The sequence below is a fragment of the Temnothorax americanus genome, unplaced genomic scaffold (genome assembly GCF_048541705.1).
Source record: "Temnothorax americanus isolate GAGA-0224 unplaced genomic scaffold, ASM4854170v1 Scaffold15, whole genome shotgun sequence".
Classification (NCBI taxonomy): Eukaryota; Metazoa; Arthropoda; class Insecta; order Hymenoptera; family Formicidae; genus Temnothorax; species Temnothorax americanus.
In genome coordinates this window covers 1,602,468-1,624,020 of record NW_027509286.1, presented here as the reverse complement: position 1 = coordinate 1,624,020, position 21,553 = coordinate 1,602,468, and the positions used below count along the sequence as shown (strand labels likewise).

The window sequence follows — 21,553 nt, the reverse complement described above, 5'->3', positions numbered from 1 at the left end:
GATAGCCGGGTAATAAAACATTTGCTGTATTTCATGGCATACTTCCATATTTCTATAGTTATCCTTTGTAAAATGTAACATATGTATAACGACGTCCATTATGATTTTTTTTATATTTATTACACGATTAAAATCTATTATATCCTAATTTTGTGAATTATTTTTCCTACCTGTTAGTAATTCCTTGTTCTTTTATAGTACCTTATACGTAGATAAAAATTTCTAACGCGCTAATAACAGCGGCTACATTATTATTTCATTATCAGTAGATAAATTACGGTGTTTTTTTTTACTATTTCAGTATAATCATTATATGTACAATCATTTAAATTTATAGATGATTCACGCCAATAGCATGAATCATTGTTTTTACCATCGACAAGCGATGTATATATATATATATACGAAGTGTATATATATTACTTTATATATGTACTAATTTGGCACCCCCTCCCCAGGGCTCATTATCATTTTCCGTTTAAACATAAGTTCGAAATAAAGCAAATATGCATACCATATCGCACAACGATACCTGTTACGACGAAAAAAATAATTAATCGTAATAAATGAATATTAATAAAAGATCGGCGATCGCTCTTCTCCTGCGAACACCATGAGTGATCTACCAACAGTCGGTTCTATCTAGGTTTCTACGAGCTTTAAATAGCTAAGAAGGTGCTTAAGGTACTTGTAAAGTCTTTATTTGTCGGTTCTCGCTCGGTTTTCGCGTTCGTCGTTCGATCCTCCTTGAAGATCTTCGATCAAAGTCTCTTTTCACGTGCGTAACGAATACGCCGAAAGGATGATCGAACTTGATCATCAATTATTCTTTAAAGCGTCTCACCGGGCTCCTCGGCTATATCTTTCAGCTCGATCTCCTCGTCAAAGATCTTCACGTCTTTTACGAAATACCAAACGCCCACGTCGAATAGCGTACCGATCGTTACGAAACCTGAATGACAAAGAGATTGTAGTGCGCAAACAATGACAATTGCATTTCCTTCGTTGTAATTCATTTTGTAAGATACTCACTGGCCGCGGTAAAGTTCAGCAAATACCTCAATGCCTCGCCATTATATAGCCAGCAATTTCCCGTTCCCGAACAAGTTTTACCCCATACGAGACAGGTCTTGTCTAAAAGATAAAATATTAATTAATCTGCAAATAGAGAGAGCGTGTAATCAAGCGAGTGTATAAATATAGATATATATGAAGTACATGTTCAATAAAGATTACTCGAAACAAAGTCAGGGTATGCTACTGAAAAAAATAAATAGAGACATCGCGAGAGGCTTTATTTGCCATTTGATAATAACAATTTGATAACGTTGAACGATCTGTCTCGGTCGATGCTATATTAATCGTGCGCGCGCGCGTGTACAAATGAACTTTATCACTAACCTAATATAAATCCAAACAAAATAGGCGACGGTATGAAAGCAAAGAGGCTCATTATCATTAATCCGAAGCCCATGGCGACCGTCTTGTCCTTCTCGTCGACACATCTTACGGAAACTAGGAAATTCGACGCTCTCCCGGTCGCGCCGCTAAACTTCAAGAGGCACACCACCGCCAGAAAGATGTAGAACTTCTGCATACAATCGACCGGACACGAACCTGGAACAGCCGTTCCCAAAGGCTCCACCGTGGGTTCGGTCGTTTCCAACGGGGCCTCGGTGGAAAATGGGAAGGATGTGACGTTCGTAAACGGATGCGCCAGGGAACGAGCCAATTTCGGTTTTACGCAGCTACAGTCCGTATAAACTTTGCTGCCGTTACTGTGAAGCTAAAGAAAGAAAAGAGATAAATATATTTGACAGAAATTACAGAAAATCTCGCCTTTGGATGTTGTAGTAACTTAAAAAGCTTTTCTAACATTGAAAAATTGCTTAACAAAAATTTTCTATTTGCTCTGAAAGAATTCCTCCCTCCTTACGTAACTAGGTTTTTTCTGAAATAAGATTGCTTTTCACAAAAATTGCGCAAAATAATATCAAACCTTCATGCTGCGGCAGCCGGCGTGACACGCGGATATAAACGTTTGTCCATGCTCGGAGCACACTGGATTATAGGTGACGTAGTCGCAGTGGCACTGCTCGTTGCAGGGTAGTTGCGTTTTAAGTACGCCGTTCGGCTGAATGGCGACCTGGTTGTCGTTCGCCGAGCAGCCGAGAAAAGCGTAGGAGATCATTCCCAGGATCGATATAACGCCAATCATGACGTTCCACGCGGCCAGATATCGAGCCTTCGGCTTGTACTTGGAGATGACCAGGCCGGACAGCAAAATCCCGAAGGCACTGAACACCAAGCCGACCGTGCCGGTGATCAACGACGAGACGGACGCCGATTGCTTGTACTGGGTCTCAATGTACTTCGGCATGAAGATCCAATAGGGCATGTAGCCCATGAAGTAGAAGACCGTCGCCAGATTGTTGCACATCAGAGTCGTGTTCGTCAGCAGGCGCTTAAACGTCCTTAACATGTCCGAGATTGACGCCGGTAGCTCCGATTCCGGCTCGCCCTTAATGCTCGCGGCCGATTTATTGCGCTCCAGAGCCAGAACTTTGCGAGCGGCCGCTCTCGGCAAGGTCTTCGGGAAGAGACCGATCACGCTTGCGGAAATGAAGAGGAGAATGGCCAAAATGATCCATCCTAACCACCAAGCGCCTAGCCACCTGAAATATCATTAATATAAATTTATTAGATATAATTAATATAATTTTTTTCAATTTTTTTCATCAATAATTTATCAACAAATCAGTAAATCACTGTTTAATTGCAATATGATACAATTATGCTAGTCCTACATACCTCGGATCTTGCATCGTGATAGTGGGAGTTAAAGTCGGGCTGATGTAGAACTTCAAGGAGAATGAGGCCAGTCCGTAGCCGATGGCGGGTCCCAGCATTCGCAGAAAGTACGAGAAACTGATCAACGCCGGCGTTTTCGACTTTTGTATGTTGTCGTCCATGTACGACACCCCGAGGGTGTAATAAAGTGAACCACCCACCCCGGCCACCAATTGAGCTATGAAGAGGATCACCTGCGGCGCGAAGTTTCCATCTTCGACCTCGCAATCCGGCCCGCGACTTTCTTGGCCCGAACAAAGAAATTTCCGATGTTTTTCGGGAATCACGCTTGCGTTTAGCGTACCTTGCGCTTTCGTCCCCGCGTATTCTTTCGTCAGGGACAGAGCGTCTTCGCCGGGCCCGTAGAGAAAATGCGGTAGCATTGTAAGACAACAGAAAAGTACAACCTGATAAAATAAACAGCGGATCATTATTTCGTTAATATTCAAGAACGATTTATGCCTGACAATGAGCCGCGAGCTTCAAAGTATCAACGTGATACTTTTTTAAATTTAACAACTAATTTTATTCTAACTTTATTATTGCTCATTTCCATAATTATTTTTCATAATTTATCATCGTATCATAAATATCGCAGCTATCTGCTATCTGCTCTACATCTAGAGCATTCCGCAAGCGCCTCTTTACTGTTCGAAGAATGGAGCGCTTAGCTAAGCACACAACGACGACGAGAGTACGATGGCAAGAGGCATGAATGAGCGTAGCTACGATTCTAACGCTTCCTAATTTAATTAAGAACCGACCAATCGGTGAGTTATGACGTCTACCGGCTCGTTCCTCGGGGCGTGTGCCGACAGCTGATTTCGTTTCTTGTCGACGCGAAAGTACGGCGCGCGAATAATACGCGGTGCATGCCGCATTAATCGCAAATGTCGATATCCGAGGATATATACATGTGGAAAAACTTACGGTGTAAATACCGAAAGCGATCCATCGAGGCCTGTGACTCCTTCCTGCGTAATACGACAGGGCGACTGATACGAAAAGCTGCGAGATGTCGTTACCCACTGTGATTAGACCTGCATGAGAAAAAAACACATATACGTGGCTTAAATTGTGCCGTAGCGGTTCATTTAATGGCATTCCTCTGCACGCGAACGCTAATTCCACAATGCTTTTAAAATGTTAAACTTGATTACAAGCTTGATGAAACAACATTTTGAATCGTTAAAATTAATAAGCTGTAACTCTTAGTTTCTATGTAAAGCAAATTATTAATTAAAAAATTTTTTTATATAACACTAATAAAATTTTAATAGAATTAACAAAAATGTAATACTATAAAATATTTATAATATATAATGAATAAATTATATTATTAGCATATATTCAGAATAGCTAATGGCAATTTGTTATTTCATAAATTTGTTCCATTTTAATTTTTCGTTTGCTTGCAAAACGTTCAATCTTATTTAAAAAGAAGCGAGAAACTAATGCAAAATCTTTCAGTCTTTTCAATGTTTGTAAATTATCCCTATTTCCGCAATATAATACACAAAATTAAGTATAATGAAAAGATGTATCATACATACCCGTCGTTTTTGAGGGTATTTTAAATCTCTTCTCGATGGTGGTGATTGTACCATTAAAATAGGCATAACTGGCGGAAAATATGCAACCGAGCAAACCGTAGAGAAACACGTATGCCTTCTTGTTGGCGAACCTCTGCAGGTTCGGACCTCTGAAGCACCATATGCCGCACGAAGTGTCGTCGGTGATCGGCAGCTCCTTGAAGACATCGTCGAGGTTTCTGGTCGGCGTCGTGGGCGACGACGGTGTCGCGGGCGGCGTCGTCGGCACCTGCAGCAGCTTTAGGTTCTCCGGCCCGTTCTTCTCGTGATTCGAATTTCTCGAGTTGTTCTTCATCTTCGCCTCGACCTAGTCGTCGCGACTGCTCGCAACTGGCAAGCGCCTAACACCGGCGGTGGGCTTCGAGCGAATTCAGTGACCTCAATCGCGGATCGCACGATACCGATCTGATTTGATCGTCCTCGCGACTCTTGGCATCGCTTTTTCGTTCGGTCCGGACTCGCCCCCCGCGCTCACACTCGCGAAATCTACTCTCTTCTTCCTCTCGCACTGTTCCTCGCGTCCCGTCACTTTATCACGCGGTCACGTGTTCTCCATGTTTCGACTCGGTCTCGCCGGAACAACACCTACACCGGGAAATCTGGGGGATGACTGCGACTGTTACGCGGGCGGCTCGATGATTTATGCTACGAGGGTGATCAATGACGATGTCTCGATGGAAAGCTTTGAGTTATGGTAAAGATAATGTATTTTGTACAATAATCTCCGACACCGATTTCTAGACAATATTATCAGTTCTATTATCGGAATAATATTTGAATGAAGTTTTAAAAAAGAAATAACGACAAAATTGTAAAAACATGATTATGCTTCAAATACATAAACCGTGTAATAAACCTTCATTTAAATGACAAGTGTGATAATGAATTGTTAATCATATGAAATATCGCGAGCAAAAAAATTCACGAGCCGCGGTCACCTACCGCTGATGCAGGATGGACCCGAGTTTGGTTCGAACGATCGATCGCGGTCGCCGTCAACGGAGTCAATTACAGCGGCGAAGATCTTCTTTAAAAAAGGTCCATCGATCGATCACCGATCGTTCTGCGGCCGCGAGTCAGCGTGGTCCCTCGCGAAATATAGATTCGCGTCCGAAAACGAGCTATATTCTTCCGCAACTGAGGCGCCTAAACGCAAGAGAGTGCAGACCGTGTTCTATGCCTACTCAAGATCCCCACCTTCCGCCCCCCGAGAAGCCGATCGTACGAGAGAGAGCCACGAGATCTCCTTACATATACCTACTATCCACCGTATCGTTATCAAGCGGGTAAATTCTGCCTCTCGCAATATCAGCCTATTTCTCCCCTCCTCCCTGTCGCGCGCTCTCTTTTTCCTTCTGGTTATCTCTCTCGTCTTTTCCCCCCTAGACTACTGGCGATTCTTTCGATCCCTCCTTCTACGACTGGAAACTAACCGTCCTCGTTGTTCACGAATATCGTCGGCTCGATCTATCTTGGTCAGTCTGATAACCCGCACCTGTACGAATGATGCGAGGACAGAGGAGTAGGGATGCCGCGGTTGACTCCTACGCAGAAAAAGAGCAATTAACGAGGGTAAGCGCTCGGCGCCCCGTGCTATTGCGAAATTGGATGTACGAATCGGACGGCGAAGCCGTAAAGCACGTCTTACGATCTACTGCTGCTACTGCGGCCTGGCGGCTTAATTTCGAGCACCTCTTATAATCATTACCTGTGAGTTATTAATGAACTAATTGCCACAACGCCAACGCCAAAATCAAGCTTCGTTCAAAAGCTCATTCTCGAAGCTTTTCCACTTGGTCCTTAAACAATTATCTAATTTTCAATTGTATCATGCACTAATTACCAAACACTCCGTATACGCGTCAGTTTATTATTTTTTATATACGTTGAGATAAGAAATATAAAATAATATTCATTATTATTGTGCCTATGATTTGCAACTTTTGAGTAACGTGCTATTTTTGCCTGGCTCTTGATAGCACGACAGAAGAAAAATTGTCTAAATAGAAAAGAAGTGTTGTGCATATGTATGTAATATGTGTGTATCTCGAAAAAAAACCTTCCGAAAACGTTCCACCACCCTAAACCTCAGCGTTTAAATCTCGACGTTGGTGAAACGAGACATCCCTCGAGTGCTATTCGCGACGTACGGACCACGGCGACGTGCACGAGGTCTTGGCTTTCGGTACGGTGTTGTCTAAGCTCGTTTCTAGTCAACCTCCGGGAGCAGAGGCTCACATTGTGAACCTATTATGATTTAATAGAGCCGACGTGATGTACACACGCGCGCACACATAGGCGCACTCGGTAAACTCTTCCGTCTATTCCCGCGCATTGCTAATGGTATACATCAAACAGCTATGTCGCTAATAGCTGACGGGTAATTGCCGAAGTTTAATTTTTTTTCACTGGCCGCGAACGGCCAGTTTGCCAAGCGCCCGAGCATTAGGGCCCATGTCATTAGATTTATGGCCGTATCGGTCGTTCCGAGCAAGTACTTTTTGAAAGATTATCAATAATTGCGGGACGTAAAACGATTTCGAGTTTCAAGCATGTGTTGAATGTTCACACATCTCTTCGTTTCAGTAGCATTTAATTTGTTCGCCCTAAGTAAAATACTGTTATCACACGATGCATTTAAAAAGAAAGGAGGAAAAAAAAGAATCACATTCTTGTGTGTGTGTGTGTGTGTGTGTGGTGTGTGTGTGTGTGTGTTATTCGCAATAATCTTAAATAAATATCTGGCTATCACTTTTTGTGCCTCGAGGAGAAGTGATAGTACAAAATGACGTTTAATAATACAAATTTTCTTATCAGAGGTAATAATCTGTATGCCTAAATGACTACCCAAACTCCTGTATGTGTACGTTCTCAATTAAAACAAATAACTTTGTGCAACAGGAGAATCTCTAAAATACTTCTAAGCTGGAAAAACTTTTTAGATATTTGTAAAATGAGAAATCTGAAAGAAGTCATAAAAATCGAATGCGTGAAATTGAGTTACATTTACCAAATTAGCCATGATTTCGTTTTACAAACCGGCATTCGTCATGATTTGCAAGAAATGTCTTCCTGACGATATTTGCCTGCTCACAAACCTGCCGAGACAAATGAAAATTTACATTTACGATAAGAACGTCATAAATACACCAGCGCGAAATACACCACGTGTACACAAATTTCTTGGAAACTTCGATCTGCCGTTTGATGGACGCAAATAAAACTTCGCAGAAGTACTCGATATCAATTTATTGACACGTTAAAAGTTATTGCTGTAAAAGATTTATTTTACTTTTTATATAACTTGTAGTTTCGCGCTTAAATTGGTTACAAATTCGTTATAAACTGTAGAGTATATATTACTTTAAATCTTTGTTTGTACAGCTTTCACGCAATTGCAGAATAATTTCTCAATTAAAATGATCAAATCGGCAAACATATTCAATCACTTTTTATAGAAATTTCCGTTTTCTCATATTTTTGTCAATATAATTATTGAAAATTTTTTTAAATAAATGTAAAAGCTAATACACACACATCAGAAGGTTCATTGCAATGTAACCGTCAGATTTACGACACTTTGAAGCAACGTGACGTTGACCAAGTTTAAGATTGACAAGACGTGCCTTTTATTGCCGAAAAAAAATCCCAAATCCACCATGATTTATAAACTTTGTATTTGCATGATTCTCGGCGAGATGTTTACGCAACGTACTGAAACGTGTATATCATTCGAAAGCTGCTTACCTTTTTGGAGACGGTGAAATTGGAGAAACTGCGAGACATCGAATCCACGAATATCCAATGCCATTAATATTGTTAATTATATTATATTGAGTGCACTTTCACTTTGAATACTAATGTTTTATAGATTATTAACAACTTACATTAAAGGATAACAAGAAATTAATGTTGTAAAGAGAAGTAGTCATAGCTCTTACGAATTCTTTAATATATGCTGCGTAGCAAATAAGTAAGAATTTGTAAAACTAAATAAGATAACAAAACAATTTAAGTTAGACTGATTACGTTAGATTATTCTTGTTCAGACATTACAAATTGCCAATAGGTCACTGAATGTATTTACTATATATTTGTTATATATTTATGCTCGGAGACACTCCCTTGCACGACATCACCTATCAATTCTGTTGCAATTTCTCTTTGTGTAATATCCCTCTGAACCGCATATGATAAGTTAACTTACAAAGTACAAGGTTACTTGACCAGTACATAGACAAATTTCGTCAGGCGCTTTAAATGGCACAACCCACTTGCGTTTGTAAATTACGCAGCATTCGTAGAATGGCAGAAGGAACGCCGGATGAGCTGCATTAGTATCATTATTATTACAGCAGAGGTAATAGACAAGTATTTTTCTCGAGCTGAGCTCTGAGGCCTTTACTCGCGATTAGTTCTTTATGCTACCTGCCTGCCCAGTTTGTGTCGTTGCGTGTTAACGTGCATCTGCAAGTTTTCGCAAACAAAAAAAATAATAAAAATTAAAAAAGAAAGATGCTATATTGAGCATTATGAAACATTATAATCCGAGTGTTCTTTTCAAAAGGAACTCTCGAGGTGGATTAAGAATAATCGATAATAAGAGCGGCGCGATTCTTAAGCTCAGAAGTGGTGGAAGGTGAGTAAACCGATTGCTTCCGGTCATCTATATTACAGGCTTCTGTCCTTCTTTATCGGGCAGTCTCGCTACTAGTCTGATCGGACTGTACCTCGACTTAGAAGACGTTGATGAGGTCTATATGAAAGATGGGTCAGGGTCATGTACAATGCAACCATGTACACACAACAGCAAAATTTTTCAATACCAGGTCGAGGCGCGAAGAAGTGATAGCTTCTATTTCTTTTATTTTGTTCTTATATATAATAAAAATATATAATAAAAATTTGCATGTGTTAAATATATATATTTTTTATATTCGAAGACTTTAGATCATAGACTTTATTTAGAAAATATTGCCACGAAAATATAAAAATGAAATTTCTATAAAATTATATGTTCGCTATATAAAGTATATTTCCAGTTATTTCCTTTCAAGACACGCTTTTTTTAAATTAACTTATTTCAACAACGATGAAAGATTGACAAAGAATTGTTTTATAAACTCTAAAAATTACGACACTTTATAAATCCTAAAACCACTTCATCGTCATCAACTACGTATAACAACGAATCCTCATTCTCGTCAGTGCGGCAGACGTTGCTAACCGTCTCATAGACCTCATTTTTCCTTATTTGCGATGGAATAAGGCGGAACGCTTAATCGTAATGCCGAAGCGCATCCTCTAATGGTGTTCCGAAGGATGCGATCGATAAGGACGACCTGACGTCACGGGAACGTCGCGGAATTCATTACGCGGGCCAAGCCGCCCGCTTCAGTTGGGTGGGCTTAAAAATTAAAAGGCTCTCAAACAAAAACTCCCTTTTTACCTTCAGCCTCGTGGGATGTAATCCCTCCTTCCGGCAGTAGCCCAGTATGCCCCATGCCCCCGCCGAACCCCCGAATTTCGGCGGCCTGAAGACAAGCCTTGAGACTTTGCTCCCATCTTCCACCGTCTCGACGCTCTTCCCCTCTCGTTCTAAAACTGAGGAGCGCGAGCACGGTCGATTCCACCGATCCGCGATGTAGTTTTCCGAATAAACCCTTTCGTCTCGCGGCGCGTTATGTTCCGCTTGCGAGAGACTCGGTGAGCGACAAAGTGAATACCTTATCGGAACAACGGATCGTTCAATTTTACTTGGCCGAAAATTGCAGAAATGGAAATAATAATTAATGTATAAATAATTTTTATAGAATTTTTTTATGCATTCCGAAAGGAAGGTTCCGATATAATCTTAGCTAATAGAAAATAAAAATAAAAAAATTATCAAGAGTGCAATAGAACGTGATGAAGCGTGAGGGTAATAACGTGTTAACAAAAAATAAGCGTAATTTATTTACAAAGAAATAAGAATGAGTATGATTCGGAAATAAAGGTATAACAAATAAAATTGTGTAACAACGATAGCTCCCAGCTTTCGATTCCGAGAGTTTAGAAGCTTGAGAGTTTAACAAACAAGGATGCATTATATTAACATTATTTACATGATTAGCTCATGTCGCTAGTATTATAAAATCATTGTACTATCGGAATGTTCGGCGTCAGTCACGAAAGATCCGGAAATTTTCAGGTACCTAAGCAATTCCACAAATCTTATCGGATTTGTCCATTTATCGTACAGGCAGCGTTATAGACGACCGTGCTCTGTCTTCTGATTTAAATTCCCATTAACTTCATTCTTCTTGTCTGCATTATCAATCGCGGCGCCATCTTCCCTCACGAACTCGCGCCTCTTGTCAGTCTCCGCGGCGCCATATAGATCCAAATCTTTGCCGAGATAACAAACTGCAGCGTCGAATAATACCCCTATCACGGTAAATCCTGTAACATGACGAAACAATATGCTTCTTTATAAACGAGTCGACGAAATCAAACGGGTCATTCGAATGAGTAATCGATCAGTAAAATTATTTTATCCATTGTCCGATAAACTTATTCTTATCTGCTGCGATTTTTTTTCTTCTTTTTTTTTATCTAATCTCAGTTGGCCAGCAAACACATGCAGCTAGCTAAAACATATAGGTCGTTAAACTCGACGATACCCACCGGCCGCCGAGATGTTCACCAAGAATCGGAAATTATCTCTGTGATAGAACCAGCAGTTTCCTCTAGTCCCACAGGATTCCTCCCATATCAGGCAAGTCGAGTCGATGATAGCCCCATAAATAATCGGCCCCGGAATTAGAGCCAGCAGCGAGACGATCATCAGCGTGACGCCCTGGGAGAGACTCTTGTCCCTCTTCTCGACGCTCCTGTAGTTCACCAGAACGTTACCGATTTTCCCGGAACAGCCCAGCGTATTGATCACGCAGTTGAGCAATACGAAGAGCAAATACGGCCGTTTGCAGTCGCTGGCGCACGGACCGGCTTTGACCGTATCGGAGATCGGCGGCAGTGCCTGCGAGTCAGGCGGACGCATCTGCTGTTCCGAAATGAAAGCCCTACTGGAGCTGAAGTAATCAAAGTAGCCTCCGATACGGCTTGGTTCGTCCAACGTTAGACAACTGCAGTTCCCGAACTGTTTGTCGTCCAAGATCGTTCGACATCCCGCGTGACAAGCGGAGAAGAAAGTTGTCATTGACGCCTCGTGGCAGACCGGGGAATATTTGACGCCCGCACAATTGCAATCGGCGTTGCAATCAGCTGTCAAATTCATTCTGCAAACGAATGAAAATTTTACATCGGATCGTAATATTAACGATTAAGCGAGATGTTGATTTGTGTGGTCTTTGTTAAAAAAAAAAAAAAAAAAAAATTCTAAAGATACTCACTCCATAGTCTTCAAGTCTATACCACGGATTCCGGAGTTCGTGCAGCCAAGAAATATGTATAAAATTTGTCCCACGACGAAGATAATACCGACGAGTACGTTCCACGCGAGGAGCGGTCTGGGACCAGGTTTAAATTTGCTAATTACTAATCCCGATAACAGAAATCCTAATACTATACCAACCAGCGATATAGGGCCTGTGAATTAGAGCAAAGCAACATGTATTACAAGTATATCAGTATTGTTAAATGACAAAAATATTTCTCTTTTGACACAAAAAATCGATTTTATTTGTCAGCAGGAAAATCGTATGAAAGCGCTCCTGATAGCAAATTAATGTTATCGTGTGAAATATTTTAAAGATAACGCATAGAGTAACTAAAATACATTCTTGTAGATTAATATACGTGTACCTGTTATCACGGTACCGCCAGCCGCGGATGTACTGTATTGGATTTCGAGATACTTCGCCAAGAACGTGATATAGGCAGAAGCGCCAAGAATGTAAAATACGGCGCTTAAATTGTTGCAGGTCAACAGCCAGTTCGTTAATAGCCGTTTCATGGCTTTTGGAAATTCACGGATTGTCGGTATGTACTCAGTTTCCACGGGTACTGGGTTGGTCGGTTCCATCTGTAACGGAGGCTTCTGCTGCAGCACTAAATCTAACTTCAAAGGTATTTCGCCATCCTGAAACAATATTTTTAATTAATTAATTTATATAAACTTGTAATCCTCCGCGAGTCATCTACATATTCATCTTTTCATGACTTTATAAACTAATGTTTTCTAGAAATTTATATTGGCTGGTCTTTTCATAAAAAACCACAATTACTTTTACATAGATAAATAAATACATATGTAAAATAATATATTTTTTACTATAGATAAAAATTATATGTGTATTAATTTTGTTTTATTATTTATTTCTAATTTAATTACTAACAATATATAAGAACTAAAAAATATTGATTAATATTATATTTAAAGTTTGTTTCTTAAAGAGAGAGAAAAGAAATGTTTTTTATGTCATTCATATAGTAAATTAATAATCTTATAACGTTCAATGTGAATTACCGGTTTAGAAATATCTTTTGATGTAGGAAGATCACGTGGAAACATAGCGATCAAAACGGCAAACATAGCCATCGTAACGCCAAGAATGATCCATCCGAGCCACCATGCGCCTAACCATCGCGGATCTTTCGTCGTAATAACGGGATGAAGTTTTGGGTCTATGTATAAACTCAGACAGGCGTAGCCCAATAGAAATCCAATCGCTGGACCCACGGTACGTAAAGCGAACGTAAAACCTTACAAATAGAATTGTAAATTGTAAATTGCTGTTAAATCCTTCTTTAATTCATGGCAGTAATGCAACAATTACAATATTGCAGAAATTGCATAGTCTCAAAAATTTATTACTAAAAACGTAATTGTAAGTACGCACAATTTGTAAAAATCAGATAAAATTATCGAAATATTCCATTCCAAGTATAACAGGGGGCGTTTGGCAAGATCTTATCTTGAATTCACGCTCTTAAGATACTGCAATACTTATCAGACTTGCTAAGAAAAACGATTTATAGTTATTACAACGTGATGGCAAAAAGCGCTTTGACTTTTTATGTTTACAAGGAAAGATTTTAGATCTTGATTATGATGCATTTTTGCTAGCTCAAATCTGTCAACATTATCAAAATAACATAGAGTTTATTAATCGATGCTCACCTAAGAGCATAGGCGTATTTTTCTTCTTCGTATTGTCGTCTAAATACGTCTGTCCCAAACCGTAATAAAGAGTAGTTCCGATACCAAGAACAAATTGAGATATAAAAATCAACAGTAGAGGGAGGTAACTAACGCTCAACTTAGTTTCGGCATCGCAAAGTTCTGGCTGGTCCGTACGTGGACAAATCGCGAGGTTCTTCGGGACGGTTGTCATGTTCAACAAGGTCTGATCCAGATATTCCTTCGTCAATGCCAAGGCGTCCTTTCCAGGACCGTATATGAAGTGCGGCAGTGCCAAAATGAGACAGGACAATGCGCTCAAGCCGACCCCAACCGCGATCCATCTTGGCCGATGACTGGATCCTCCGTAGTAGGTCAAGATCAGGGACAAGATCTGAGAGATCTCGTTGCCCGAAAGGATCAACCCTATGATAATAAGAAAGTTACACAGACACGTAATAAACTTACTTAGCCCTTCGATGCAATTACTTTTTTTTTTAATTCTAGTCGTTTCGCGTTTTGGCAATTTTCTGCTATGTAACAGAATTAAATATAGTTACATGAAATTTCTTGTTTCTTCAATATAAAATAAAATTTTTCTTAATTTATATTTAATTGACTTTGTATATGACTATAATATATATTTATTTATTTAACGAAAATCAATACAATTGATATTCAAAGCAAGTGCAAAATAAATTTTAAATGTACGTAAAAATTTTAGTTATTACATTATATTATATAAATGCGTTGGAAAAAGGTTTCAGATTTTTAGACAAAAAAATAATTTTTATTAAATTAAACGAAAATATTTAACCAACATAATGGACTTAACACAAGTGGCATGCTCATTTCTGTTTATCGTGTACAATATTGCAAACAAAGGATTACCTTATCGTTTCGCTTCAGTATGTGAATATCACTCATAAATAATCCTCTTCTGATCTCTTACTTTTAACTCTTTAAATCCTTTCATGAAGAAATATTAAAATGTTGTATGTGTACGTATATATGTGTCAAATTTTAATAATAAAAAAAATATACCGTATTACTTCATTTATTAAATTAATTTTATAAATATCACGTTTATTCTGGAATTATATGAATGCTTCTCTACGAAACGCGTTAATATTTCGAGTATTGCGGCCGACTACAAAATCATATAATGCATATCTCCGCGTGTCTTCGCTCTTCAACGCATATATAGTGCTCGTTGTACGACAGATTTGTCACTTCTATGATTGCGACACACTACTTACCTACTAAATAGACGCACACGGAAACGCGCGATTCGTACGTGTGCAAGTACGAGTACTTATACGCGAGTATACTCGCGGATGCTCGGCTGCTCGGCTTTGCCGGCAATGGGATCCGAGGTTGAAGGCGATTAAGACGAGATGACGTTCAAAGTTCTGCCGTGTCGAGATAAAGCGCGGTGTCAAGTATATATATATATATATATATATATATGAATAATTTACTTCACGTCTGGGGTTTTTCTCTAAACAGACATTTAAGCGCCGAGAGACTAGTTGATCGCCATACAGAGTTCCGATCGCAAAGCCGCGTAGATTCGTACCCGTAAACCGATGTGTACCTTCGTCAATATACATATATAAAATGAAGTACAGTCGCCTCTCGTCGTGAAGTTATATTACGTGTGATTACGGGAATGAGACTCACCAGTCGTACGACTAGGTATCTTGAATCTCTTCTCCAGAGTTGTCAGAGTGACGACGATGTAGATAAAGGCCATCGCCTGGACGGTGCCCAGTAAACCGTACACCGCGATGAAATTCTTCGGGGTGGCACGATTTCGCAACCATCTGGGATAAATCCCACATATTCCACAATCTTTACTCATAGCCTCCGATAGCCTCCGGTAGCCTCTAAAAAGATTGATTAGCGGGGAAATCTGTCCTTCTTTTTAAATCTAAATTAATTTACACCTATATCATTAAAGTCCACAAACTTCCAAACATAAACATAGCGATTGCAATAATTTATAACATCAGTTTTTATAGTGTTTGCAAACCTTCGCAGGTATATCTTATTTATATCTTTTTATATTTATTATCTTTATTTCTACTGATATCTTTTCAGACTTCCAAGCTTGATATGATTCAATAAGCTGAGACTCTGATGTTATAAACGTTGTTATAAAGCAAAATTAATATGAGCATAGAGATTTATTTATAACAATACAGATGCGGTAATTGAGACATATACTACACGGTTACAGCATTGACAATCGTATCGTATTAAAATTCTCGATAGCTTTTGTTGCAAACGATTTCTGCTAGCCTTGCCAGATCGCCAATGTTTTGCATCCACTTCAGCGCGTTCTGGAGAATGAAGTTCCGCGATAAAAGCGTCCCGACGATGCTAATTAAGTCAATGCGCTATATGAAATACAACGCTTAAGAAAAAATAATGCGTCGTCATTATGATAACAACGGGAATCGATGACAATGACTTGCATTCTCGATCATAAATGGTCTAGACGTGATGAAGTGGATACAAAACGATATTACATACATTGAATGGAGTATAAAAATGGGATTACGAGGCCACAAACGCATGCAGTGTTTTCAAATTGCTCGTGGTCGATGACTGCAGATGCATTCAATTTCTATAGTGCTCCTACATTGCAGCGTGAGAATTTGATGAACATGCGACATGTACGTGCAATGCAGAGGACGCGATAAGTCCATTATCTTTCATCATAAGTCGCGCAATTATTAATACGTTAATAGAGATAATAAATCTCGCACGTTGCTCACACTTGGCAGATACCTCAGCATAGCATAATGCCTGCGTTCGTTTATTCACATTGGGAGCTATTAGGAAAATAAAATCTATAATACACGTTACGTGTATTATACATTTTATTTTCCCAATAGCTCCCAACGAGAATAAACGAACGCCAGACAATGATGGTAACAATGACGGTTTTCGTATGTACGCAAACGCATCCGTTACGCAAACTCACTTTTCGAATCTGAAGACGTCGACTTCGACTAGCGCGTGTACAATGCAAATATCCATAAACCGAAAGCGAGCGAAAGGATAAACGATAATGCATATATCAAAATTTCAAGCTTAATTTATCCTATTTTTCGCAATTATAATTTCACGTATTAATAATAATATGTATATTATTATTAAGATTGTAAATACTTTTTATTGTATCTTTGTAAACTAGATATTTAATTATACACTGCCAATTTCTTGTAAATCCATAGGAGTACAAATTTAATAAATGTAATAAATTAATTAGGTATAATAGCGTATTAAACTTATTTGTTAACTCGATTAAAAAGATCGAAGAAATGAGGTAAGAGAATTTTTTATACTCGCAATAACGCAGATTTGAGTATATTTACAGTATGCAACAATCTAATCTACAAATCTAATTAAGCTTATCGCGCCAATAAATCATTCGAATAAATCTGGCATGTAATTCTTCTGTGATGCCAACAACATTCGTCAATGAAATACTCGTTACATTAATTTTTAATATAATAAGACCATCAGCACATATACATAAAAAAAACTTTTTATTTGTTCCTAAAATTCCGAATAAAGAAAAAGATTATGAAGAATTTATCCAATATGCCTTCAAAAAATTTGTGAAAAAATTTAAAATATACAAAATTTGCTAATCCATATTCGTACTATTTTTTCATGAGTTTGATTTATAGAATACTTTGTTAATGTTTTAGAAATATTTGGTTGTAAATTATTATATTAAAAAAAGCTACATATTATATTAAATAAAATTACTTATTATATTATATAAAGAGCTACATATTGTATTATATTAAAGAGCTAATTATTTTGTTAATACAATTTTCAGTAATTGATTTTTTATTTTATTTTATTTGTTGGTTGAGATTTATTTACAACACTGTTATTCTCAGTCTCAATTTACCTGAGATATAAGCTTACGTAATTGGAATTTATCTTAACCACGAGTCATGCAGTCGGAGACGCTAATTCGAAGACTTAATCGATCAGCGTTTCCGTTTTTGTCGCTTACAAAGATTCCGTAAAACAACGCGTTAAAATTATAAATTACATTGTTGAATTTTACGATTTATTTATTTAAGAAAAAATACAAATTACATATTCATAAAATTAAATTTAAGACAATTATTTAAATATCAAATTGCTATTTATATTAAAGATATTATTAAGTTAGTAATATTTTAATAAAATTATCTCTATAACTTAATTTAAAATATGCGTTATCTCGATTATTTACATAGCGTATCTTTTATGTGCATATATATTATCTTTTGTTTACGGTGCACACATAAACTTATACAAATTCTTGTTATCTCTAATTTTGGAAACAAATACAAATTCTTGAATTCTCATGTTATTGTTATCCCGTGTTCTTGTTATCTCACAGAATAAAGTTACGTAAAATTAAATTTTAAATCTCTCTCTCTCTCTCTCTCTCTCTCTCTCTCTCTTTCCTTAAAGCACACTTTCCAAATGTTTTTAATTTTTGCGGCAAATGTCGCGGAAGCATATTGGTAAAATACATATAAAATACTTTTCTGATAGAAAAAGGAAAAAAGGATACGAATCGACGATGGTTTCTCACCTTGACCTTAGACTCGTGGACGCAGAAGGGACTTCCGGGCCGCGATTCCTACTGGATCGCGATCCTCGAGTCTCGTCTACCGGGTAGCTCGGAAATCACCCACGCGCTGCGAGCGCTCTAGTTAGCACGAATAAACGCGGGATAACTGAGCTTATTCGTATGTCAATGGCAATGCTCCCCTACTATTTCTCTATCAAATCGAATGATAAGCGGAACGTCATTCAAAGGATATCGCCAACGTGACACTGGTGCTGACATCTTATTACTCGCACCCAAGCGATCCAACGCGCCTACGGCCGTAAGATAGCAAGCGCATCTCCTGGTTGCGGTCTATATATATGCTAAAATGCATAACGAAATGAATAAGGCGTTTGTCTCCTCCGATGAAGCAGCTTTCGGTCCGATGATGGAGACGCGATAGAAATCTATGTCTCTATGGAAATATTTTAATGTTATTATCAACTGGAATAAAGCAATAATTATAAGAATTGATGCTGAATTGCGAGTCGCGCAGAACTCCTTTTGTGAAACCTTTAAAAAGTTGCCGTTCGTCTAAAATTACTCAAAGCTGAATTGTATTTGAGAGATTGTGATTTTATTAATAATTAAACTGCCAGAGAGAGAATCAATCGCGTATTCACATTATAAGTAATTCAATTTGGATATCTCCGCAAAGCAATATTAAATTTATTTTACACTGTGTTACTTGAAACTTGGTATCCAATATAAATATCCAAAAATATTGGCAATAAAATTTATAGCATTAATATCACTCTAATCAGTTTGTTATTCAAAGAAATATTATATATACGTATGTAAGCATATATGTTTAACAAGTAGATTTCATATGCAGAGAATCTAATAGATGTATCTGTAATATATGTACGCATAAAACTGTACTGTAATAAAATATGTATGAGAATTCACAAAGTATTATGAAACTTCCGTCAAGTTTAATTAATCGTTACAGAATGAAAGAACATTCTTATTTAGAGTATATCTTTATTTTTGACATGTAAATTTTAAATTAATGTTACACAGCGTGAAACAAAGATAAATTTCTTGCGTTGTATAATTTAAAGCATCATATAGTTCAATAAAGAAAAATATATTCTTATTATTCAAAAATAATTATTAATGGAAAGCAAAAAATATTGGCTAGAGAATAACTACAAGTATATTAAGCTATCTAAGCCAAATTATTAGAACGCAATAAATTATATATAAAATTAATTTGCTACTTTTTTGCTATTTTTTGTTTTTAAAAGTAATTTTTTTGTCCCGTCGCCGGGGATCGAGGCGACGAATAGAGTACTTATCAATCTATTATTTCGGCCGCTCTAGATTCGGCTTTTTCGAGTCGATTTGAACGCGACTCGCCCGCCATCCGCGAGCACGAAGTAATACGCGAATCGCCGGAATCGCGATCGATCTATTATTACCAATTATTCGTTAATAATTCCGCGCCTCGCAAAATTCATCGTACACTCGATGACAAATCTCAGTCTCGCGTTGCCGATAATTGTTCGAATTCAAACCCGAATTATTAGTTGTCGAATTGACTCGAGTGGGGGGGGGGGGGGGGTGAAGCGGCGCCGGCCGGCGTGAAGTGAGAGGTGTCAGGTGACGTCGGTTTCAAAGTCATTGGCGAAACGTCGCGGGCACGGAGCGGATCGACTCCGTGCGTCGCGGGGCGCCGGGACCCGGGACGCCTTCCCCGCACACACGCATTCGTAAGTACAGCCGCGATCGGCTCCGTCTTTGGACGCTCGTCAATCGCGTGACGAGAATCAGCACGTCGCGGCGATCTGTATAACATCTAGCGAGACGCGTATGACGCGAGATTCCTTCGACCGAAACTCGAGCCTGTCGCGCGAGCGGCGACAAGACGGTAGGTAGGCTACCTCGCGGAGTGATATTTCGGCATACGCTTCGACTTTTCCGCGTATAAGACGCTTAATCCGAGCCCGCGCTTATGTTCGCTCGTGTCGCAATACGATGAGACGCCGATGATCGTCGTGAAACGCGAGTTTCCGCGGGCAATTATTCGGGGTGCAAAGAGTGGGCGAAAGTATAGGCAGGAGCAACAGGTGCGGCATATCGCCGCGACGCGAACCGTCGCGGTAGTCGGCGCGGCGCCTATCGCGTGAAGTTGGCCGCGCGATCTACGAATTTCCAATCTCCGCCATTTCGAATCTGTCCGTTGCGTTCCTGCCGGTCGTCGCGGGTGCGTCGGGCGTTACGTGCCGCGAGATTTCCGCCCGTTGTTCCTTCAGCGCATTTTAACGAGGGCACGTCGTGATTAGCGGTCGTGCGCGATCGACGGGAGTGCCGGAGCAGTAGGTACGTGCGACAACGGGTAGTAGCGGTATACGTGAGTGATAACGGCTGATCCTGCATCCTGCCCTCGCGAAGTGTGACTCTGTGAATGCGACTCTGCGTGTGTGCGATATGTGCGTATATCCCCAGGAATCGGAGTAACGGCGAGGCGAGAGTGGAGGAGGAGGCCCGGGGTGGCATCAGGCGACGGCGGAGCAACCGACGGGTGAGCATCTTGGTAATCGAGGGTTAGATCGCGGACGTAATTTCGCTGAGCTCAGATTCGCGTGCCGCAGGCGCGCAATAATGAGCCTTATAGTTATTCGCGAAGAAATGAAACGCGACGAACGCGACGTTCGACGCGAGGTTCCTCCGCGTACCTGCAGCCCCAAGTAGCAAAGTGACGTCAAATGACGTCTTAACAACGTCTTAATCGTCTTACTCTTATTAACGTCTATGACGTCAATAAGACGTCTTTAGACGTCGTCTTTGCTACTTGGGGAGCTGCAGATGATTGAGCTTAGTGAAATTATACCCGGTGTCAGACCTTGTTACAATTTATCATACTGTTTTTTACTTTTTTTTATTTTTTTACCGTGTCGTGCGTATTATATTATTTATACGTTTTTACCTCTTTTCTTGAATAGAGCTGATTGTTCATTTGCACGATGATACATGATCATTTTATAATATTTTATATTGATCTGTGTAATATATCCATGAGAAATATTTTAGATTTTATTTTGGACTCAAAAAATTTTTTTTGTTTAATAAAATATTAACGATGCATTTTAATGTTTGCGTGAAATTGAGGAAATATTTATAATACATATTTAAAAATGTTTAAGACAGACTTGCAATTATTTTAGACCGTATAAAGATTAGATTTATTTGTCAGATTTAAATTTTGTAAAAATTAAGGTACTTGCAACTCGCGCGTTCGCGTAATAAAAGAGTCACGGCGGTCTCGCGCGCTACGCGTGTGCTTAATTGGCGCGCCTTTTTAATTATTTTATTTGAAATATAAAAAGTTTAACACATGCAGTCTTTATTTTT

At 39.0% G+C, this 21,553-nt stretch overlaps 2 protein-coding genes across 6 annotated transcripts; both read right to left on the bottom strand.

The window, feature by feature from the left end:
• Positions 1–4: 4 nt before the first annotated feature.
• On the bottom strand, positions 5–5,690 carry Oatp58dc (Organic anion transporting polypeptide 58Dc). 3 transcript variants are annotated; one of them, XM_077401700.1, is made up of 8 exons: positions 5,385–5,690; positions 4,404–5,041; positions 3,781–3,890; positions 2,812–3,257; positions 2,000–2,675; positions 1,402–1,786; positions 1,033–1,134; positions 5–952 (listed from the first exon to the last, which is right to left on the bottom strand). In XM_077401700.1, exons 2-8 carry the CDS (start codon positions 4,735–4,737, stop codon positions 831–833), a joined length of 2,175 nt encoding a protein of 724 aa, XP_077257826.1. In that variant the 5' UTR covers positions 4,738–5,041; positions 5,385–5,690; the 3' UTR covers positions 5–830. The 3 variants fall into 3 exon arrangements, with proteins under 3 accessions (XP_077257826.1, XP_077257828.1, XP_077257827.1); XM_077401702.1 differs by having other exon boundaries at positions 4,404–5,027; XM_077401701.1 differs by lacking the exon at positions 5,385–5,690 and having other exon boundaries at positions 4,404–5,351.
• Positions 5,691–10,373: 4,683 nt separating this feature from the next.
• Oatp33ea (Organic anion transporting polypeptide 33Ea) lies at positions 10,374–18,337 on the bottom strand. 3 transcript variants are annotated; one of them, XM_077401704.1, is made up of 8 exons: positions 18,179–18,337; positions 15,247–15,452; positions 13,564–13,989; positions 12,910–13,145; positions 12,246–12,522; positions 11,834–12,029; positions 11,109–11,719; positions 10,374–10,883 (listed from the first exon to the last, which is right to left on the bottom strand). In XM_077401704.1, exons 2-8 carry the CDS (start codon positions 15,425–15,427, stop codon positions 10,690–10,692), a joined length of 2,121 nt encoding a protein of 706 aa, XP_077257830.1. In that variant the 5' UTR covers positions 15,428–15,452; positions 18,179–18,337; the 3' UTR covers positions 10,374–10,689. The 3 variants fall into 3 exon arrangements, with proteins under 3 accessions (XP_077257830.1, XP_077257831.1, XP_077257832.1); XM_077401705.1 differs by having other exon boundaries at positions 15,247–15,496; positions 18,179–18,325; XM_077401706.1 differs by lacking the exon at positions 18,179–18,337 and adding an exon at positions 14,455–15,160 and having other exon boundaries at positions 15,247–15,386.
• Between the last annotated feature and the right edge of the window lie 3,216 nt (positions 18,338–21,553).

Coding starts and splice junctions, on each gene's coding strand:
- Oatp58dc (XM_077401700.1), bottom strand. CDS start 4,737: ATGAAGAACAACTCGAGAAATTCGAATCACGAGAAGAACGGGCCGGAG. Junction 2,676..2,811: donor ATCACGATGCAAGATCCGAG/GTATGTAGGACT, acceptor ATGATATTTCAG/GTGGCTAGGCGCTTGGTGGT. Junction 953..1,032: donor GCTGAACTTTACCGCGGCCA/GTGAGTATCTTA, acceptor TTTGTCATTCAG/GTTTCGTAACGATCGGTACG.
- Oatp33ea (XM_077401704.1), bottom strand. CDS start 15,427: ATGAGTAAAGATTGTGGAATATGTGGGATTTATCCCAGATGGTTGCGA. Junction 13,990..15,246: donor GATACCTAGTCGTACGACTG/GTGAGTCTCATT, acceptor TTATTATCATAG/GGTTGATCCTTTCGGGCAAC. Junction 11,720..11,833: donor ATAGACTTGAAGACTATGGA/GTGAGTATCTTT, acceptor ATTCGTTTGCAG/AATGAATTTGACAGCTGATT.